At 41.4% G+C, this 21,537-nt stretch overlaps 2 protein-coding genes across 4 annotated transcripts; both read right to left on the bottom strand.

The window, feature by feature from the left end:
- Positions 1–2,802: 2,802 nt before the first annotated feature.
- Positions 2,803–7,960, bottom strand: LOC308323232 (uncharacterized protein). Of its 3 annotated transcripts, none has more exons than XM_080774921.1 (5): positions 7,794–7,960; positions 5,967–6,126; positions 5,732–5,842; positions 4,823–4,960; positions 2,803–4,108 (listed from the first exon to the last, which is right to left on the bottom strand). In XM_080774921.1, the coding sequence occupies exons 2-5, from the start codon at positions 5,991–5,993 to the stop codon at positions 4,022–4,024; spliced, it is 363 nt and encodes a 120-aa protein (XP_080631047.1). In that variant the 5' UTR covers positions 5,994–6,126; positions 7,794–7,960; the 3' UTR covers positions 2,803–4,021. The 3 variants fall into 3 exon arrangements, with proteins under 3 accessions (XP_080631047.1, XP_080631049.1, XP_080631048.1); XM_080774923.1 differs by having other exon boundaries at positions 5,759–5,842; XM_080774922.1 differs by having other exon boundaries at positions 7,801–7,960.
- A 2,645-nt stretch (positions 7,961–10,605) lies between these two features.
- On the bottom strand, positions 10,606–20,607 carry LOC308324069 (chymotrypsin-like elastase family member 2A). Its single transcript, XM_080775985.1, has 7 exons — positions 20,490–20,607; positions 17,010–17,030; positions 16,318–16,350; positions 13,609–13,807; positions 12,456–12,745; positions 11,513–11,616; positions 10,606–11,221 (listed from the first exon to the last, which is right to left on the bottom strand). The coding sequence occupies exons 1-7, from the start codon at positions 20,539–20,541 to the stop codon at positions 10,790–10,792; spliced, it is 1,131 nt and encodes a 376-aa protein (XP_080632111.1). The 5' UTR covers positions 20,542–20,607; the 3' UTR covers positions 10,606–10,789.
- Positions 20,608–21,537: the final 930 nt, after the last annotated feature.

The following is a 21,537-nucleotide window of genomic DNA, read 5'->3' as shown; positions in this document are numbered from 1 at the left end:
CATTTTGTGAACCACTGCATGTATGTATTGCAGTTTAAAGGCCTGCTCCAGGCCTACTGTACATAATTACATCATCATTATCTGACATCCTTATAGCCCTTATCATCCTCCCTTCAGGGGATATCTGTGCTTGAAAGAGCAATGTTATCATCATTAATAGTTTCGTCGCCTCAGTGCAGGATGTTATTTAACAAATTGTGCCATGTTTTACATTTTAATTTGACAGTGCCAAAATGGTGCCACATTCAGCCAATTCAATAGTGTGCTTTGTGCCAGACAAGGCATCCAGAGACTGTGACCTTCCCTAGTTGCATTCAGCCCACAGCTCTGCATATACCCATGGGGACGGATGATGCTTTTTTCCCAGACTGAGGAAAGGAGAGAAGGGTATGTATGAGGCAGGGATACAAATACAAAAGGAAAGAGAATAGTGAGAGAGGGGTGGAGTTATGGATGGATGGATTACAGAACGTACAGTATCTCTCTCACTATATGGTTCTGACACACACACACACACAGAGACACACGACAGCTTCAGGTGATAGGAATCTGCCTATAGATAAGTGAAGTGGTCCACATTTTCTAATCTCGTATTGTCGATGGATATGGGGGTTGGGGGTAGGACGGGAGCATTTCTGTTGGGTTATTGGTCATGGCTGAGTCTTTTATATGCCTTGGTGAAGCCATTCACGATGCAGGCCACAAGGGCATTGCCATCAGCATACTGCAACTTCATGATGGATATGGTGGTCCTTTCACCTTTAGCCCTGCATCTGCTCTGATGTTTAGATGTTGCCCATTGGTTCTGTATGTCAATGGTTCTCAAAGTGGGGTCCAGCAGGGACCCTCAGGGTTCCTTGGGGGTGTTCCAAATGAAGAGTGCATATGGAACCAACCAAATTTAGTTCCATCTGTACACTCCCAGAATTATGGTATGAGTTAAATTAAAACATTTACAAAACACTGCTGTATATCATGTTTTACTCTTTGGGGCAAGTGTCTACCTGCGAGATGGAGAACAAGATACGTAGGAGCAATGACACAGCACTCCACTGCTTGACTCCAGTGCTCTTCTCTACTGCCACTGACTGGCTGACATTATCATGCAGCATGCTGACATTATCATGCCGCATGCTCAGTCTCAGTGTCCAAATGTATTTGTCTGGGTAGCCAATTTTTGCCAGAACCAGCCAGAGGGCCTGATGGTTTACTGAGTCGCACGCACGCACGCACGTGCACTCACACACACACACACTCACACACCTTTTTATTATTATCATGATATCTCTGCTCTCTATCACATCAGTATCCGGATGTATCGGTCTGCACAACCATTTTTTGCCAGAAACGGTCAGAGGGCCGGATGAATTTCAAAAACACACACACACACACACACACACACACACACACACACACACACACACACACACACACACACTGATAAAAAGGACTCTACTCCCAGAAGAGTATGAAGGCACCATATTTGTCTGTCATAAAGATGTTAGAGATCTCATAACACCCGTCTAAAAATGGAGTTGGAACAACTGATGTTCAGGAGGCGGAGAAACACACCATGACCATACCTTCACGCCATCCTCCGCCCTCCATGACAATCTACCTGAGCCTACTTATACCCGCTCCAGACAACCCAGCATCCTCTATGCTTTTCGTATCCCGCCACCATCCCCATCACCACCTCAAGACCAGCAGCATCTCCACTGCTCCATCTCTCCTCACAGTTCCCACGGGGGGATCACGCCTCCAAGCGTACCGCGGGCTGACCGCCACGCGGCCACGCCCCCACGTGTACCGCGGGATGACCGCCACACGACCCCCTCCCCAAAGACTTCAGGGTCGGCGACCCCCCCCGGAACCCACGCCTCGCTCTCCTCCTCATCATCACTCTTCTCCTCATCACTCCATTCTCTCATTCAATAAAACCTTTAAACCTTTCCACAATGGTGTGTTTATTCCAACTAGTGAACAGGTAGTAAAAACTAGGCAGGCATTCCCCAATCTTTACTCATTGGCTCTAGCAGAAAGATGTAATATGAGATGATGTGGTTGAGCAACAGACTATACACAGATATATTCCATTTGGTTACAGACTCTCAGAGTAAAATTAACAGTGTGCTCTTCCATTTGTGATCTTTGCCATATAATTACAGGCCAAACTGCACACAACACAGTCCTGGTTCTTTAGCTTACTGGCTTTGATCTCACACAAACAAGTCAAGCTCATCTGTATTCATCAGTCTCAAAGGGCTTTTACAGGCCCACAAGGAAACAAAACTCCACCGACTCAAACACACACACACACACACACACACACACACACACACATTATTGTCCTTAAATGTGTCCGAGATCAGGAACTTCCTTTGTTTGAAAAGCCTGTGCGCTTCCTTCTTACACATACATGTTTGTCATGCCTAAGGATGTAGACATGAGTTGTTTGACTGGACCATTGCTTTTGTAAACCTGCTATGGTGTGACAGAGAGGGCATGATGTGCCAAAAAGGGCATATTTTCCAAATACCAGCAGCAACACGATAAACGCAACACGACAGACACCTTGTGACTGCTCACTGGCTGATAATAATGCATTGTAGGAAACCACTCCATCCAATATTGATTTAGTGCATTGGTCAGGTGACAATTGTCACGTGTGATCACAATCTGCTGATAACTGTACTGTAGATAAAGCAAGAAGCAAGACAAAGAAAGGAATAAACAGACAACTTCTATAGCAGCTGAATAGTTTTGTAAACTAAAAAGTTTAACTTTTATTTCCGTTGTCACCTTTCAATAAATCAATGCTATATAAAGTTAAAAAAGGCAATACATTTGAGTTCTAGGTTTTGCAAGGTAAAAAAAAGTTGCTTATAACGGTGAAGCAAGTGGTAAAAGTACACAAAAAGGAACTAAACTATGACACGGTCAGAACAGAAGACCATGGTCAATAGCTCAGTCCAGAACATAATAGATTTGGTGATAGAACAGATATAAAAAATACCCATATAACGACTCACTGCAGATCAACATCATCAATTATTCACTTATAAGAGACACTTGGATCTAAACATGGCACACATAAGGCTGCAGAGGACTACCGGTACTCAGGACTACTCATTGTAAGTCAAATGATATATCCCTTAACCACTTATGCCCTTTTTGATACACAGTGAGTGGTGTCATGCGGCAGAAATTGCCGATCTGACACGATTATTAAAAGATTTTACCCACATTGACATGCCTAAAATAGATTGAAAGTGGCTAAAACTCACATTCAGTATTGCATGTAAACTTCAGTATAAAATCATCTTGACTTGCGCTTCGCCCTGACTCATGGAGCTGTAGTCACTGTCTGTCAGGGTTCTCTCTATTCTGTGGTTCTCAATGGGATGTGACATGTCAGCTCATTATGAAGTCATGACCTCCATAATATTCAATTAAAGTCCCATAATAAAGTTGTTCTTTGCCCTCAGTCCTCTCAGAAAAATCTCACAAACAACTTTTAAGCACATGTGCTATGATTATCAATAATCATACAAGCTATATGATACAATCTGTTTGATGTGACTAACACGGTAACAAGATTTTGTGGTTAGAAATATCCCACAGTGGTGCTAAGAACGAAGTGCTATTACCCTCCCCCCGGATACAGTATGTCACATACAGTAGATCTGATACATGATTAACACTACTAAACATACACTAATAGTGCAATTTAAGTGTAATCACAAGTGTTCCTACAATCCCCACGCAGGCAAGCACCAACCTGATGTATATTCTCTGAAGTCACACTCACTATTTTTCAGAACAGATACTAGAACAGTTTGTGTGTGTGTGTGTGTGTGTGTGTGTGTGTGTGTGTGTGTGTGTGTGTGTGTGTGTGTGTGTGTGTGTGTGTGTGTGTGTGCGTGCGTGTGTGTGTGTGCGCGCAGCACCTCCAGCTCGGTCGGGTCGGGTGTTCATATGAGCACGTGACGTATAGGTTCTTCTCTTGCGATATATAGTCCTATCTGATCTTGATCTCAAAACAGAGGCAGTTGAAGGACTCACACTCCGGAGGTTGGCAAGTGCAGGCACAGTCCCACCTGGGACACTGTGGAGAAAATAAATGGAACAGTTGGAGGAAGAAGGGCACAAAAGCTCATCGAGGTCTCACAGTTCTGCACCGTCAAAAAGATCTCACCTTTTTGACGTGTTATAGCTCAACGTAAACGTGTAACTGTAAATTACAATTATTTACGTTGAGCTGTACTCAGCTCTTTAAAGAGAGACGTGTCCAATCAATGCCAACACAATCAAATACGGCAGGCTACTTGAGAGCACTATAGTGGTGACTGTTGGCCTGGTTTGTACGGGGCATGACATCACTGGTAATAATTACCAGTGAGTATTTTGCATCAAAACCCTTCAAATAGTTGATGTTTAATTCATAGAGGTGATTCTTTAATTCACTGTGAAGCATCGACCTCATTCTGAATACAAATTGTATGAAGAACAACAACAATCACTTTTTATGTGCATGTACTCAAACAATAGTTTGAAAACATAATCTCAGGCCTATAAATTGCATGTGGAACCAAGTTAGAATTTGGTCCCTCCCTGTCTCTCATGTCTTTCTCCCTGCAATTGGATTCCTGTCTCTACATTGTCTGGAAAAAAGCATAAAAGCCAAAAATAAATACATATACAAATAATTCTCCTACTTTTAGTCCCAGTCCTGCATTTCGCAGCCCTCAGAATAAATCATACCAAATAATACAGTAACTTTTTCGCTATAGATGATTGTTTGATTTGGGGATTTACTCACCGAAGGAGTGGGGTGTGTTTGGTTCAGGCATGAGCAGAGGTTTGGTAGCTGACAATCACACATTTCACCCCATGTCAAACACTGTTCACATGGGTTGATCTCTGGACAGCAGTCACCACACACACAGGAACAACGGTCCTGTGGAGCACAGGGAGGCATAACGGTTTGTTACTATGGCCTGGTGTTTAATCATTTAGAAACATATTCTTGGTATATCGTTACTTTAAGGCCTTAAGTAGTGCCTTAGTAGTAGTAACTGTAAAGGCCAAAGCGCACCATGCAACTCCTTGCAACCATTATCCCCAATGACAGTTGCAAGGAGTTGCAACTGGTGTGGTTTGGGCTTAAGGCTGAGTTTTACTTAGTAGCACACTGCAGTAGCATGCTCCTGCTCTGTGAACTGATGATGACTACAAATAAAGAATGGATTGCTAAAGATGATTTTTCCTGCGTAACATTGAACACACTCAAGGACCCATAAGACCGGAAAAGCCTATGCGTTCTTATACCTTTTAAAACCGGGAAAGCATCCGTGTCATTTTAGATGCTGCCAAGTATATAGCAACAACAGGGTGTTGTTTTGTTTTGTTTTTGAATATAGGATTTAGAAGGCGTTTTAAGGTCTAAATAAATCTGATCTTTCTTTTGGGTCCCCATGTTTTGTTTCCTACATTTTTCAATTATTTGTTTTCATAAAAAAATAAAATAAAAATCTAAGAAATTCCATAAATTAGAAAACAACTTCCAAGAATTAGTGAAAATAGACGATCTTGTAGATCTGCTGTTTTCACTAGTTTGGGTCCCGGGGGAAACGTCTAATTCATTTTTGGGGTCTTGACTTGAGCTAAAATGTTTGGGAAACACTAGGGAGGACAGCAGCACTGAGTACTGACTGCATAGAGTACAAACCCTGAGGCAATGATAGAGCCACAGCACCATCCCGAGGACAATCATGTAAAGACCCACAGCGATCATCAGCACACCGGGAAGAGGGAGAGCGAGCTCCCACACAGGCAACACCTGAGGACAAGAACATAAACACATCTCACTAATAGACACAGACACAAAGACTTCTCACTGAGGCTAAGACAGAAATACATTGTTGCAGCCACAATGACCTGTGTAACTGAAAGATCTCACCCACCATAGTTTCTGCCTTAGAGGTCACCATCAAAGGGTTCACATCTCTTGGGACGTCCTGGGAGGGAGGGACCGAGGCCGTTGTTACATATCTGGAGACAGCATCTCTTATAGAGGTGAGCTTCAGTGATACTTCATCATCAGCAGCTTGTTATGGTCGCTCTCTGTTGGTTTGCGTGAAGGCAAATGTGAATTCTTCAAGTTAGCCTACTGATAATCTATGTGCTCTCTGACTGCATGCTTGCAGGGTTATTATATTATTATATATTGCAGAGTTCAGAAATAGCGCACTGAGCGCACTGTGCAATGCAAACTAATAGGCGAGTGTGCTCTGGTGCGATATTTCCGAACGCACCCGAACAAAGCACTCTGAGAGGCGGAGTGCATGTGCAGATCTAAACAAACTAACTGGAGGCGAGTGCATGCATGCAGTCACAGTGTGTGTGTGTGTGTGTGTGTGTGTGTGTGTGTGTGTGTGTGTGTGTGTGTGTGTGTGTGTGTGTGTGTGTGTGTGTGTGTGTGTGTGTGTCACTCAGTGCACAGAGAGAGAGAGAGAGAGAGAGAGAGAGAGAGAAAGAGAAAGATGCCGAAACGAAAATGCAACATCACAGATGATTCGCGGAAAAAGTATCCGTGTTTTCGTCCTGGCCGTGACAAATCTGAAGCAGAATGCAATGCACTGTGTGCAAAGCAGGAACGTATGTACTGTATCTGTGGCAAATAAAGGTGCCAGCGATCTACGAGCCCATATCGAAACTACAAAGCACAAAACAGCTCTACGGGGTGAGAGCTCGTCTGCTAAATAGTACCGATAGACTGTTGTGTTGTCTGCTCTCCGTGAGGAAAGCTTGAAATGCCAAAGAACTATCTCATCATTGACATGCAGAAAAAGTAGGCTACTGTTTTCTTAGCTTTGTGACTGACCAATGAGAAGCAGATTGTATGGTCTGCAAAGGAACTATGTGTCTGTCACAAATAAATGTTCTGTCCTGCAAGCCCATGTCATGTCAACAACACAGACACTGTGCGCGAGGCGAGTCCTGCAAATTAAATATTATTTTGTACAACCTAGCAAAGCATAAGATATGATGGTTTGGAGAATAGGCTGGTCTCTCTTTTTACAAGAGATAAGCCATTGCATACAGGTTTTCAAACTTTTTAATTTCAAGGACCCCCATAACTCTGAGAGTAAAACCAAATGGACCCAGGCCATAAGAGTCCCATTTGATTCCATTTGTACAGTATCAGAGTTAAAAGTTATAAAAGGGTCCATTTGGTTCTATTTGTACTAGTACACTCTCAGAGTTACAGACCTGTAAGGGTCCATTTGGTTCCATTTGTACACTCTCAGAGTTACAGACCTATAATGGGTCCATTTGGAACCCCCTCAAGGAACCATGAGGGTGCCTGGATCACACCTTTGAGAGCCACTGCTTTGAATAAATACATTACATAACTAATATAGAGCATATTTGATCAAATTTAGGAGCATAACTTTTTTGTTATAGATTATTTTGACATCTGAATTTAATTCAAACAGAACCGCGCATGCACGACGTGCACGCGCACATACACGAGCGCATGTGTCCTCTTTTTGGTAATTCAGAATAAGGTATGCCTAAACAATAGACAATAGATTATTAGTAACTAAACACCAACACCAAACAAACAAATATAGCCTACCAATATTTCAAGACTATAATAACGTCTAGCTATTTTTGCAGCCAACGTGTATTTTGTTGTAGTAAAAGGCAAACATTCGAAGACTTACTATAGTAGGCTAGTTGTAACCAGAAAAACAAAATGAACAATGTAATGTGACTTGTGTTACCACGCACCGTCAATGTCGAAGTTGTAAGACTTGTTTCTTGGCAGTATGTTTCCCTTCTTTTCTTTTCTTGTCTTTGTTTTCAATCTGGTATGTGTCGATCGAGGCAACACTGCCGCAACAGCGACATTAGCTTGTTGGCTAATATGTCCACTATGAAGCTGCAGGCTGCATACCCGTCTCAAAATGTTGAGCGTCTCCAGCATGTTGCTATAGGGACTGAAGACGGGACCCGGGAAGGCTCAAACTAGAAGCAATCTTCTTTGCCGTCACCGTAGTACGCTAATCCACTAGTTATTTTACAAATAAACAGAAAAAGCCAACAAGCAGCAACAACAACGGAATACAAATATGTGTGGACATTAGGACATTATGTATGAGCACAAAAACGTAATATAAAAGGATTTTCAATTAATCACCCATCACTGCAAAATTCACCATATAACCATGTAAGGTTTCTAGCAGCATAAAGTTATATGGTCAGCAGCGTCACCCTGTGGAGGAACAAGGAACACCACCAACAACGAAACCGGTAATAGAATACCGGTATTTTGATCTGGACTGGAAATTATTTAACCATTTATTATTAACCATAGCTATCTGACTGTTGACTGGTTTGACCTCCACAGAGGCTGAATAATAAACTGAAAAATAAACAAATTATATATACGCACGCACATATACATGTAGTCTCTCTCTCACACACAAGCACGCACGCACACTCTCTCTCTTCTCTCTCTCTCTCTCTCTCTCTCTCTCTCTCTCTCTCTCTCTCACACACACACACACACACACACACACACACACACACACACACACACACACACACACACACACACACAGAGAGACACACACACACACACACACACACACACACACACACACGGGGACCAGGGGTCCCTTAATTAACTCCCTTGCATGAATTGTTTTCAAAAGGGGTCCGTGCCGTGGCTAAATACAGCAAATATCAATTTGGGGGTCCTCCTCTAGTCTAGTCAACCTAATTGTTTATTAAATGCCCCCCTCTGTGTCCTGCGGAGACAGCGGTAACAGGTATCGCCCCTTTGCCAAGCGTGACTCGTGAGGTAGCTTGATGTACAAGTACACCCCCTGGACATGACACATGTCACATGACATGCTGCAGGGACTCACCCCAATCCAACCCTTGATGCTGAGTGCCAAGCAGGGAGGCACCGAGTCCCATACTACTTGTTGGTGTGTGACCCAGCCGGGGATCGAACGCCAACCTCCCCGTTTCAGGGCTGGGCTGACACTCAACCAGAAGGCCACTGATCTGAATGTATACATTCATCTTATGTTTTGACAATTATCTCCGCCATCCCTCCCAACATTGGGCACTCAAAGTAGGCTACAATGGAAATAAATTACTGCATGCTTTATCCTTTTGACAGGTGTATGTGTGCACATATAAGTTTGTGTATTTGTTACAGTCAGGCAGAAACCAGCTATCTCCATTTTTCTACTTTTAATTACTTTGAATGAATCAGTGCTAATGGAGGTTCACACTCTATAACATACGACGAATTAGACCGTTCCTCACCCAGGAATCAGCCCAGCTCCTAATCCAGACAACAGTCTTGTCAAAACTCGACTATTGTAACTCCCTCCTTACTGGCCTACCAGCATGTGCACTTAAGCCTCTCCAGTTGATCCAAAATGCCGCAGCTCGCTTGGTCTTCAACCAGCCAAAATTCTCACATGTCTCCCCCCTGCTCCGCTCCCTCCACTGGCTCCCGGTCGCTGCCCGCACAGAATGCAAAACTCTGATGCTGGCATTCAAAGCAACCAAAGGTATGGCTCCCCCATATCTTGCAAACTGTATGATCGAACTCTACAAACCCTCCCGCGCACTCAGATCAGCCAACGCAGGGAAGCTGGAAGTACCCTCACTAAAAACGCCGGGACAACGCTCCACACGTCCCAAACTCTTCTCCCTTCTGGCTCCAAAACTGTGGAATGCACTTCCCACTCAGAACTGCAGCATCACTCCCAATCTTCCGCCGTAGTCTGAAAACCCACCTTTTCAGACTCCATCATGGCCCATAGGAATACCGGACTTCTCGCCTCGGCGAGTGGTCTTCCCCTCGGGGCGAGTGGACTTCCCCTTTTGGCGAGTCGCCAAGACCAATCGCCCAGACTGCTCGCCAAGGGCGAGTAGTCTTGCTACCGCCCAGAATACTTACCCTACCCCCTTAGATAGCATTTCTGTAGACTTAGACAGAATTTGATACAGACTTATAGCATATATGTAGACAACACTATAATTGCATTGTATGTAGTTATAGCACGTCATAGTACATATGTATAGCATAGTATATCATATGTATAGTTTATATGTATAGCCTATAGTTTCATTATATAGATATTCCACTGTTACTTTCTTAGCTTACGCATGTTTCATGATAAATGTTTTTATGTGATGTATTCCCATGCTTTTTTTGTTTTTAAATGCCTGAATTGTAAATGGAGCACCGTCTGTGTGTTTTACAAATAGTCAAGCAATGAAAAGTATTATAAAGCGCTTCTGACTAAACCTCCTATTCTCCATTGGATCCTCAAAACTCCATTGGATCCTCAAAACAAAAACCAGATTACCACCACTTGACCTATAGTCACAATACCAACTTTGATGAGGCAGTATTGTGTTGTTCTTAAAACATTGTTGTTAATATTTTTGACATAGCTGTTTTTTGCCTGACAGCAGAGATATGCATTTCATCAATAAAAAGGTCAATCATTCAATAAATAATTACATTTTAAATGGTTCAGTTAGACACAAACATTGGCAATGTTTATTCATGATAGGTATACCAACAGTGCTGACAGATAGATGGGGACAATGCATGTAAAAGACAAGTCAATGACAAAAGAATTGATGAATAATTCTTAGTACATATCATTTTGCTTTTCATGTGTAATAAGTTTGTCCTTAAAGTACAGTCTACCTGCAGCAATCGAAAGATTATTAACCTCTCCAGTTAAAACCACTGCATTACAGACAAAACCAGCTGAACAAAGAAAAACAGGGCAGGGAGGAGGGAGAGGTGGATCCCATTTGCATTGCTGACAGCCACCAGAGGAATGACAGTAACAGTCGGATTAGTAACAACCACGCGAGGCATCCGGGTGGTAGGTCCTGGTGCGGCTTCAGGAAAACTTTGCGTAAGGGCGACCAGAAACGCTCTGAAACGAGAGGTTTTTTGGAGGAGCATGTGTGGAGGTCCGCCACCTCCAACGAACCCTCCTGGAGGAGCAACAACATCGTTGGCGACAGGAGGACGGAATACTCCAGCAGAACCGGAATCCCCTGTTTTAGCGTCAACGGCCGTGGATACATATTTCAGAGTCAGAATTGCAACCTGAATCCAAGAATCGTCAATTTTACACACCACCGGGCCACCACCTTTAGCCTGTAGAGAAACAAAGAAAATCACAATGAACGATTGCGGAGAATCATTGACCTGGAATGGAATTAACAGCAGCGGTGCCCAATCATAATATAATGGATGATTGATAAAATACTACAGTCTGGTAGGTAAATCACAGACAGTACAGTCACAACACAAGCTATCCTAAAAGCATAAGACAAAAGCCCTGGCGGCTTGTTTCCATTGTGGTCCATTGTACTCAATTTGTGAGTATGCTATGGGAAGCTATCAGTCTTTAGACCCACATAACCTGCAGGCCTAGGATTTTCTTACCCCTTTGACATTTATACCAGTCATACAGACGTCGTCAGGCTGAATGTTGAACCCATTACAAGTGTCATGTACAAAAGGCCGGAACTCCTTCAGAATGGATGGAGCTGAAAAGGAAAGAGATGCCATCATGCAAGTCATAAACATTGTATGAAGAGCTGGTCATTGGATTGCCCATACAAAACTATAGGGGTGTGACAATACAGTAACTGCATTGAAAAATCCATTTTAATTTCAATCAAAGTATACAGTTTGACCTTGTATCATATCGTGTCATTTTGCAATGCAAATAATCGGTATAGAATTGTTTTGCAATGGAAATAATCGATTGTGTCAATACTAAGTACTTGAAAAGTAGAATTAATTACTTTTACATTCGATATCGTTAAGCTTGGTCTATCGATAAATGTGTTTATTATCTGTGTTGAAATACAATGTCCATGTGGCAAATACATGGACATTGGATACATGGATAGATACATGGATAGAGAATCACTGTGTGTACTTATTTATCTATAATAATAAATGTTTCCCTTAAAAAACCTGCACTATCCATTCCACACATTGCACACAGATTTAATTTCTTTGCTAAATAGTTACTGTATCAATTTTAAATTATCGGATCATATCGGCATTAATGAACCAATATTGTCAGTATCATATCGTCAACCGCATGTATCCCGAGTTTCCAAACTACAGAATGTTTTGGAACTGCCTTGTAACATCTTTTCATCCAACAATAGTCCCATTCAAGATGACCGTTATACCTAATTAATGCTCCGCCGCACAAAGGTGTCACATGACCAAAATAGCAAATCCGCGGCGCAAGTTGGCAATGCGCCGCAGAGGTGGCGCGCTGTGGGCTTGCGGAGCAGCCGTTTGTGGTGTGCAACATACTAGAATACTAGAATGACGAAGTAGGCTATATGAAACAGGCTTTACTTACCGCCTCCTGTCATGACGCCTCCTGGCGTAGCCCAAGCAAGTGCAAAACACCTCATCCCTACGGGCAAAAATCTGCCAGTCAGATCCAGGCAGACTGGTTGGATGAAGTCATTCATCGTGGTTTTGACCACTTTGAGAAGTGCTGCATTGGTTAGAGCCTGGTTACTGAACCTAATGGCGGTCACGTTCAGTGTTACTTCATTTGGGTTGACGCCATTTTGCACGAAGCGGCCGAGGGTCGCGGTCAATTCCTTGACATTGACTTGGAATTGACCGTTGAAAGTTGGAAATCTATAGGGAGAAAATGCAGAACAGGGTACCATTAAAAATGTTTAGTGAAAATAGCAGATCCACAAGATCACGTGTCACTTTGCGCCACTTTGTGAGCATGTAGATCTGCTATTTTCACCACTTCTTAGATGTTATTTATGTAAATTATTAATACTTTTCAGAAAAACTTATCAGTGGCTGAGCAGTGCTCAAAACGTGTTCAAGGACCCACAAAATGATAGGCCTATGTACTGTATTTGGCCACCGACCCATCTCAAAATATTTTTGTTCCAGGCACCATGCACCAGAAGCAAAGATTTTCACAAATGTTCACGAATATTTCAAAACAGCAAATAGAAAATCTAAAAGCTCATAGTGCTGCACAAAGTGACGCGCAATGAGCTTGTATATCTGCTATGTAACCCAAAGTATGAAATAAAACTTTGAGAACCAATGTGCTATATATATATATATATATATAGCTAAAATCTAAAATAACACAGATGTTTCCTCAATTGAATGGGTTAATACGCTTGGTGCATTTCAAAGTATAATTTAATCTTGAAAATCGCTCTGCAGGTTTAGCCATCATTGACTACCGTAATTTATTCATTGAAACAATACATTTGTCACATTTTGCATAAATATTATGCAAAATATTACAAAGTAAGCCAGGGAAATGGTCTACAGTTTATGTACGATATGTGGATGAAGTTGTCAGAAGATAACAACATTGACACCAGTATGGTCTCATTTTGTTGCATGATGGTGTCCTGTATAGTGAAAATTGTGATTTGAAATATTCATTATTTTTGAGACGGTTAGAAAACCTGTGAACATTTCTGCTTGAAAGGGGTTAATACACAACGAGAAGCATAAAATACCCTTCAAAGCAGTCTCTATCAGTCAGAACAAACTCTTCTGCCACCAAAGTACCACCGCACAGAAACTGTCCATTTCTTTGCAGGCTGACCATCCAGGGCCACGTGCCAGCGCTCGCAACATCATCTGGACGACCAAATCGTGGTGTAATCGTACGTTCAGGCTTCGAGTTGAAGGTTGGGTTGGGCTTACCGCAGATCCCTGAGAAAGAGAAAAGAGCTGCATTAGGAACTGACTTCGTCAGAGACTGGTCACCTATTGCAAGATTTTTAAAAGAGGAATGGAAAAGAGTAATATGTATGGGGGTAACAGTATGAGAAGAAGTTATAGGAGTACGTGAATGTATATATGAATATGCGTATGTATAGGTATACAAACATATGTATGTATATATATGGAATATATTTGTGTAAGTATATTTATGTATTTATGTATATGTATATATAATATATTTATTTATATTTATATTTATTTATGTGAATGTATATGTGTATATATGAAATACCAACTGTATACCTGACTACCTTTCTGTACTATTTGCTGGCAAGTTGTTGTTGTTTTTGTTTTGTTCTGTTTTTGTTTTATGTACGTAAATGTGATCCATGTCAAACACTTGAAAACCAAATAAAAATCATTGAAAGAGAAACGTCAGGAATAAAAAAAATGAGAACATAATAAAGTAAGAACGATAAGGGCAAAAAAGGATAGAAATTTATTTTAAACTACACAACTCAAAATTGTTAAAAGGTTTACTGTTGCGGCTGCCCCACATTGAGCTCTGTTCTGATATTACATACAAAGAGATACCATCACTATGACAACTATGATCAGTGCCGGTTCTAGGCCTTTTGAGGCCCTAGGCAACATATTATACAGAGCCCAAAATGTTTATAAACAAATCACAAATGTTTATAAACAAATCACAAATGTTTATAAACAAATCACAAATGTTTATAAACAAATACCAAAATGTTTATAAACAAATCCCAAATCCCTTGGTCCTACCCCCCCGACCATGAGACTTACTACAGGTAAACTGGTAGTGGTCCTACCCCCCCCCCATGAGACTTACAAATCCCAAATGTTTATAAACAAATCCCAAATGTTTGTAAACAAATCCCAAATGTTTATAAACAAATCCCAAATGTTTATAAACAAATCCCAAAATGTTTATAAACAAATCACAAATGTTTATAAACAAATCACAAATGTTTATAAACAAATACCAAAATGTTTATAAACAAATCCCAAATCCCTTGGTCCTACCCCCCCGACCATGAGACTTACTACAGGTCAACTGGTAGTGGTCCTACCCCCCCCCATGAGACTTACAAATCCCAAATGTTTATAAACAAATCCCAAATGTTTGTAAACAAATCCCAAATGTTTATAAACAAATCCCAAAATGTTTATAAATAAATCACAAATGTTTATAAACAAATCACAAATGTTTATAAACAAATACCAAAATGTTTATAAACAAATCCCAAATCCCTTGGTCCTACCCCCCCGACCAATATGATTTCTCCATCTCTCGCTGATCAAGCTCCACCTCTTCCCTCCTTGCCCCTCTCTCCTCTCTCCCTTTATCTGTCTCTATTTCTTACTGCTTGCTCTCCTTCTCTCTCTACCCCTCTCAATCCCCCATACCTCCGCTCCCACCCCTCATGGTCGAGCTCTGTTCTGACATTTCACACAAAAACCATTGCCCAACCGTGGGAATTTGGCAGGAACACTGGCAGGACTGTGCACACACCAGACGCCACAAGGCGCGATTCATACTCCTATGAAAAATAGGAGTATGAATCGGCCCTTAGACAGAATTTAAGAGACACAAAAGGGATTATGGTTGTTCTTGTGGTGGTTATAAGAAGAGGTGTGCTTATGATGGTAGGACGAGGTGTTATGGTCATAGGTAGAGCCGAGGATGCATTAAAAAGGTGTGGCACTGGTCACTCTTGGAGGGATTAGTCAAACACACACACCAGGGCCGGCTGCAGGATGAAATGACTAAGGGTGCAGATTGCTAGGATCAGTAGGGTGCACAGGAAATATTGTTATTTTATTTCAACATACAGCTATAGGTTCGTATATCGTTGTAACCGTTGTTAAACCAAACGGGGTGATAACGAGGCGAAGTGCTTCTGGAGAAGTGTTTATCAGCCTGTTGTCATATGTTGATTGATTTAACAATGAATACCGTAGCTGAATGCTGAAATAAAATGTACTGCTGTTAAATAGGCAGCATTTATTTAAGCAGCTCAGCAGTGGAGAGAGAGAGACAGAGAGCGTGCATCTCGCTCGTTCAAAAAGCCTTCACCAATTAAGTTCACCATTCTGTTGCTACAGCTACAATGATACAAAAAATGTAATAGTGAAAAATATTGAAGCCTATAGCATAGCCTAAAATAGCCTGTTTCAGACAGACATGACAAATAAAACCAGCAGAACAAAATATGACAGCTAAATTCCAACTGAACCAGTCAATAGATTGCAGCCTAAGTGAAATGTCCGACATGGAAAGCAATAAAAGGCACTGAATATTCCAGCCACTGCCAATCCCGGCCTTTCATTAAACCAGCTTCTGCTAAATTAGCTGTTTTATTGTAAAATATTCGAGTTGGGTATGTTTGTAGCTCCTGGCTTCTCTGGCCCCAAATCAACCGGCGGCGGGTGTGGACGTGTGGTGGTAGACTATGGGGCAGGCTTACCGGTTTTAGGTGGAGGGGAGAGCGCATCCACATCTAGAGGAGAGAGAGGGAAGATCTTTGGTCTTTAGTTTGAATCACTTTGTTTTGCGCGATTTTACTTACCACAACAAAACACAACAGGACTCAGGACGAGGTGTAACTATAGGGTCAAAATTCAAATCACTAAACAGCTCTGTCCGTATAGTGCCACTGCCCACTGCTGACTGCTGAATAACAGGCTACTGACACTGTCTGCGGCGCAGGCAGGTGATTGTAATATGGGAAATTAGACTGGAGCTGCGCTGCAACGACAACGAGCAATTGAGATAATATAGGCTGGCTGTGGGAGTGTGGGCTGTGGCTATATAATATTACTGGGTAAAACTGCGTGTTTTGATTATTGATATCTCTATGACAATTATAATATTCAGAATATATTTTTGTTATTTTTGATATTTTCATAACTTTACATAGAACATAAACTGAGGGTGCACATTTTGCAACTTAGGGTGCTATATGCACCCTCAGGCACCCCCGTGCCTCCCTACCCCTCTCAACCCCCCATACCTCCCACACCTCGTTGGTCGAGCTCTGTTCTGACATTTCACACAAAAACCATTGCCCAACCGTGGGAATTTGCACGCACACACACACACACACACACACACACACACACGCACACACAATATCTTGAAACATTAAAAGGGGCTTACCGACCCTTTGTGCTTGAGAAGCTGAAAATGAAGTGGAAAGGAAAAAGATTTATAAACAACCTGCAGATGAACATTATGACATTATTTAATACTTTTGAATACAGTGCACTGGCTCCAGGTCTTGCATGAATGTAAACACTTGTTTGTGGGATTTGCATGAACAGAATCCTAGACGCCTTCTATCAAAATCCTAAATCTAACAGAAAACTGACACTTCACTGGCACGTTTCATGTGGATAATAATGGCTTAAAGGTGTCCTTGCCTACAACTTATACAAATAGCAAATACAAAAAGGCTTTAGTTTTGTTTAATACTCCTACCCAAAACCATAACTTTAATATGACTAGTTTTTTTAATGGATAAACCAGAAACATTTTGACGTCTCCAAAAGGGACAGTGTCCACCTTATTACAGAAATAAAGATCAGAACATCACAATATTTGGACAGGGTTATTCACACACAGCAGCTCTCACATTTCCTTTGTGTTTCTGTATTCATTGCTGGATCCATGGTTCCTTCTGTCAACCACTTACCACAGCCTGTCCCCTCTACACTCCAGAGCACTGTTTTTGTTATGGCTGTGGCACCAAACAGCAGTTTGTACATGGCTCTCTTAAATTAATCTTCAGTCGGGGCGGTTGAGAGGCAGGTAATGGTATGTCTGAGAGGTGGTTGCCAGTACATACCTCAACTTTTCCAGAGTGGTAATAGCTTAGAGTATATATACTCTAAGGGTAATAGGCCTATACTCAACCCCATTTGATTTGCACAAACCTCTCTTTGTCTACCTTTGTGTGTTAGGGTGGAAGCTGAGCCTTGCTGAAACTTGCAAGAGCAACACAAATACGTCAGTGTTATCACATGGCGACTCGTGTCTCTGCGAGGTGGATGGCATGTACAGTACACTGGACAAGAACTGCTACTGAAAATGTCTATGTGGAAGTTATGTTGATAGCTGTGCAGATCTGTTTTGGGTGTGAAAACCATGGTGATTTAGTCAGGTGGGAATACAGTTAATGACATGAAATTTGGCACAGATCACCTTCATATAAGACCCTAATTGATAATCAACCTCGGGCCACTCAGAATTCCTTCATTTTCAAGATGACCGCTAGTTACAGCCATTATCAAGCTCACGTTGTGTTGCGATGCAATGCATTGTGAGCTTGTACTGTAGATCTGCTATTTTCAAAAGATTTTTATACATTTGAAAAGTTGTGAAATGGCAACATTCTACATAATGAGTACTTTCTACTTTTGGTACTTTAAGTACATTTTGATACCAATACTTTTGCACTTTTACTCAAGTACATTTTGAGTTCCGGACTTCTACTTGTATTTCTATGTTCTATATTATAGTAGTAGCAGTATTGATACTTTTACTCAAGTAAAAAAATTGAGTACTTTTTCCACCACTGCTTTTCTCCTTGTGAAAAGCAGGCAGATAAGGCTTGGATTAGAGACAACAAGGTCAGATGGTATATAACACATCCACATCCTGGAGTCCACCTCTACTTGATCACTCATTAAATCGATTAGGCTGTCCTCTTCAATGGTTTTGGTTTCTTCTGCCAAGAACTGTGAGTCTGACTCTGGACTAGGCATGCCGCGGTTTACCGAATTTCGGTAATACCGCAGGAACAGCCACGGTGTTGATACCGTGAGATTTCCGAGCATACGGTATTTTAATACAGCGTCGGTAGGCAGCGCATGCTGCGCATATATGCAAAGCAACTCCACTCGCACACTAAGGCAAAACATTTATTTTCACCACACAGCTGCAGTAGATTGAAAAGTTGCTTCCTACCTTTGAGTTAGTGTTGCTGAAAGACACCCAGATCCAATTGTATATTCCATATTTCCATATGTACTATAAGAGTGAACTAGTGTCAACAAACACTGAGGCACACAGTGACAGTTGTGAGCATGTGCAGATTGCACTACCAGCTGCTACAGCGTACAGGGTACGCCATTAAAACGGCCATTAGGGAGAGCCATAGTACAGTGAAATACAGTGGGGAATATCTATTGATTCATTGATTGAATACTTTATTGGCAGAAATGTAATCAGTATAGGGTACAAATACAAAGGGGTCACTGAAAAAAGTCCTTGCTGTCTTGTTCCATTCGTCCCTGGCCCAGGACCGAATGGAAACAAGACAGCAAGGACTTTCAATCAATTCATAATCATGACAAATAACAAAATTCTAATTATCATAAAAGGTAAAAATAAAAAAATAAGATATTTAGGCCTGCAGGTTGGGGAACAAAGAAGGGCTTATAAGGAGGTGGGGGTAGTAGTCTAGACATAGGTGGGGGGGGGGGGTTTATATAAATACCGTGGAATACCGAGGTATAGATTATCAATACCGGCACCGTACCGTACTGTAAAATCTCATACCGTGGCATGCCTACTCTGGACCTGAACTGGTTACAGTATGTCATTGCAAAAAGAAAAGACAAAGTGCAGCTATGTTGCCACTGATTGTCAAGTACCTCCTCCTTTGATTTGACAAGTTTGTATCCCCTGAGATGTGTAGTTCCTGGTGTCGGTCAAAAAAGAAAAAAATATTTTTCCTCTCCTGATCGGAGTGAAAAGAAGAAGTTGAGAACGCCTTCCACATTGAAGTCATTAACGTTTGAAAGCTCAATTCATTCTGCTAGACTCCCACTTCATATTGATTCATGTTAAATGTGTGTTTAAACTTAAAGAAACCCTGGGCCTTAATATAAACTTGACCTTTGGCTCGGCACTTGGTCTTCCCTTTTTTCCTTTTCTTTGTCGAAAATAGACGATCTACAATGTTAAACACTTCGCAGCCACATTGTGAGCTTGTAGATATAATGTATTATTATTATTAATAACTTCCAAAACCTTTCTAAAATGTTCAAAATCCTTTCAGCTCACAATGCATCCCTACTGTATGCATTCTAAGCATGGTTAAAGATGATTTAGGTTACTTTTATCAGTATTAATTAAAGCAACACTATGTAGCTTGTGGTATCAGTGTCCACTTTGGACACATTTCATAATTTTGTGGGACAAAATTATATATTTGTTAAAAAGTTACATAGTGCTTTTCGTAAAACAATAGCTGCCTCATAGCATAATTGCCTACGTATTCTTTGGCCAAGTTAATAATAATTTCTGCCTAACTCTACTCTCCAATATACTCTCCACACTGCAGCTTCACTGTGCCTTATTGCCCACGTCCTCAGCCTATCAGAATGCTTGTTTCATTCCATGACTTAGGCAAAAAGTGCTTTAAGTCAACTTATTTGACTTAATTTTGAATGTAAAGCATTCTTGCACATTGGCAATAAGGCAGGGTGAATCAGCAGAGTTAGGACAGTAGAGTTAGGCACATATAAATAAAGGCGCAATCGGCCTCAGGTCTAAATGAGTTATAATTCTAACTATTCTTTTGAATATAGTCTAAATTGAACACTTGATTTCAAATTGGAATTAGGTTCTTACCTTTTACCAGCAGGATGAATATCAAAGACACGTGATGTACTAGGAGACCCATGGTAACCAATGTATGGACGCAGGTTCCTCAAACAGATCTTGAGATCATTCCCTGCGGTAAATTGAATGATCTAAACGTTGAAACCAGTAAGTGGTACTGTATAAAGGAAAGGGGGAGGGGGAGGGGGGGTGGCCAAAAAACCTCTCTTTGATTGTACAGTCTGGCCTTTGTCAGTTAGGGTGTATGTATGTATAACACAAGAAAAATGCAACAACGTCAGTGTCAACCCACTTGATGATGACAATTGTGTGTCTCTTGGCGAGGTGGGTGGCATTTAGCGCTATATCTTGTTAACATTGTCACAGTGGTCAAAACACCACATCTTTCTTTTAGAGCAGTGCCCCAATCCCAAAGGACACCCAAAGAGTATCTGGCAACCAGAGAAAAGAAAACGTTCAGTGACTTAGCAGTTTCAAACTAAAGAGATGTGTCAATGGAGAATGTGTTGTTTCATGAGTTACCTGCTGGACCACTTGCTTACTTCTCTATGATGATGGCAGGAGGAGAAAAACCTCCAAAGCTAACAGAGGCAAGATGGTTAGGCAAGATGGTTAGAGTCAACTGTGACAAGTGAGTTACCTGATAGGAGAGGACCATGAGCACACATATGGCTGTATTTTGCGTGTCTTAAGTACCAGGTCTTATTCCCTAACTTGAGTAAACTAAAGACCTGGAGGCGTGATCAATGCTCTTTGGCCACTCAGAATAGCCAAACGGCATAGATCACGCCTCCAGGTCTTTAGTTTACTCAAGTTAGGGAATAAGACCTGGTACTTAAGACACGCAAAATACAGCCCATAGACTTTTAAACTTTCAATGAGATGTGGAAGCGTTCTTTAAAAAAAAGAGACTCCTATCAACAAATAATCTATTGTGTTTCCATGTTTTTGGACGATAATATGACCACCTCAACTCCCAACAAGCAACTAAGAGACAAAAACATTCAGGGAGATGCCGGAACAACAGATGTATTCTGAGACCAGACTAGAGACTCAC

Source organism: Protomyctophum bolini (assembly GCF_963924005.1).
Source record: "Protomyctophum bolini genome assembly, chromosome: 11".
Taxonomy (NCBI): domain Eukaryota; kingdom Metazoa; phylum Chordata; class Actinopteri; order Myctophiformes; family Myctophidae; genus Protomyctophum; species Protomyctophum bolini.
Note: the sequence above shows the minus strand (reverse complement) of the source record. Positions and strands in the feature narration are given on the sequence as shown.

Coding starts and splice junctions, on each gene's coding strand:
- LOC308324069 (XM_080775985.1), bottom strand. CDS start 20,541: ATGGGTCTCCTAGTACATCACGTGTCTTTGATATTCATCCTGCTGGTA. Junction 13,808..16,317: donor CTCCCCTCCACCTAAAACCG/GTAAGCCTGCCC, acceptor TCTCTTTCTCAG/GGATCTGCGGTAAGCCCAAC. Junction 11,617..12,455: donor AGGCGTCATGACAGGAGGCG/GTAAGTAAAGCC, acceptor TTTCCTTTTCAG/CTCCATCCATTCTGAAGGAG.
- LOC308323232 (XM_080774921.1), bottom strand. CDS start 5,993: ATGGTGACCTCTAAGGCAGAAACTATG. Junction 4,961..5,731: donor GGCTCTATCATTGCCTCAGG/GTTTGTACTCTA, acceptor TGTGCTCCACAG/GACCGTTGTTCCTGTGTGTG. Junction 4,109..4,822: donor AAACACACCCCACTCCTTCG/GTGAGTAAATCC, acceptor TTTTCTCCACAG/TGTCCCAGGTGGGACTGTGC.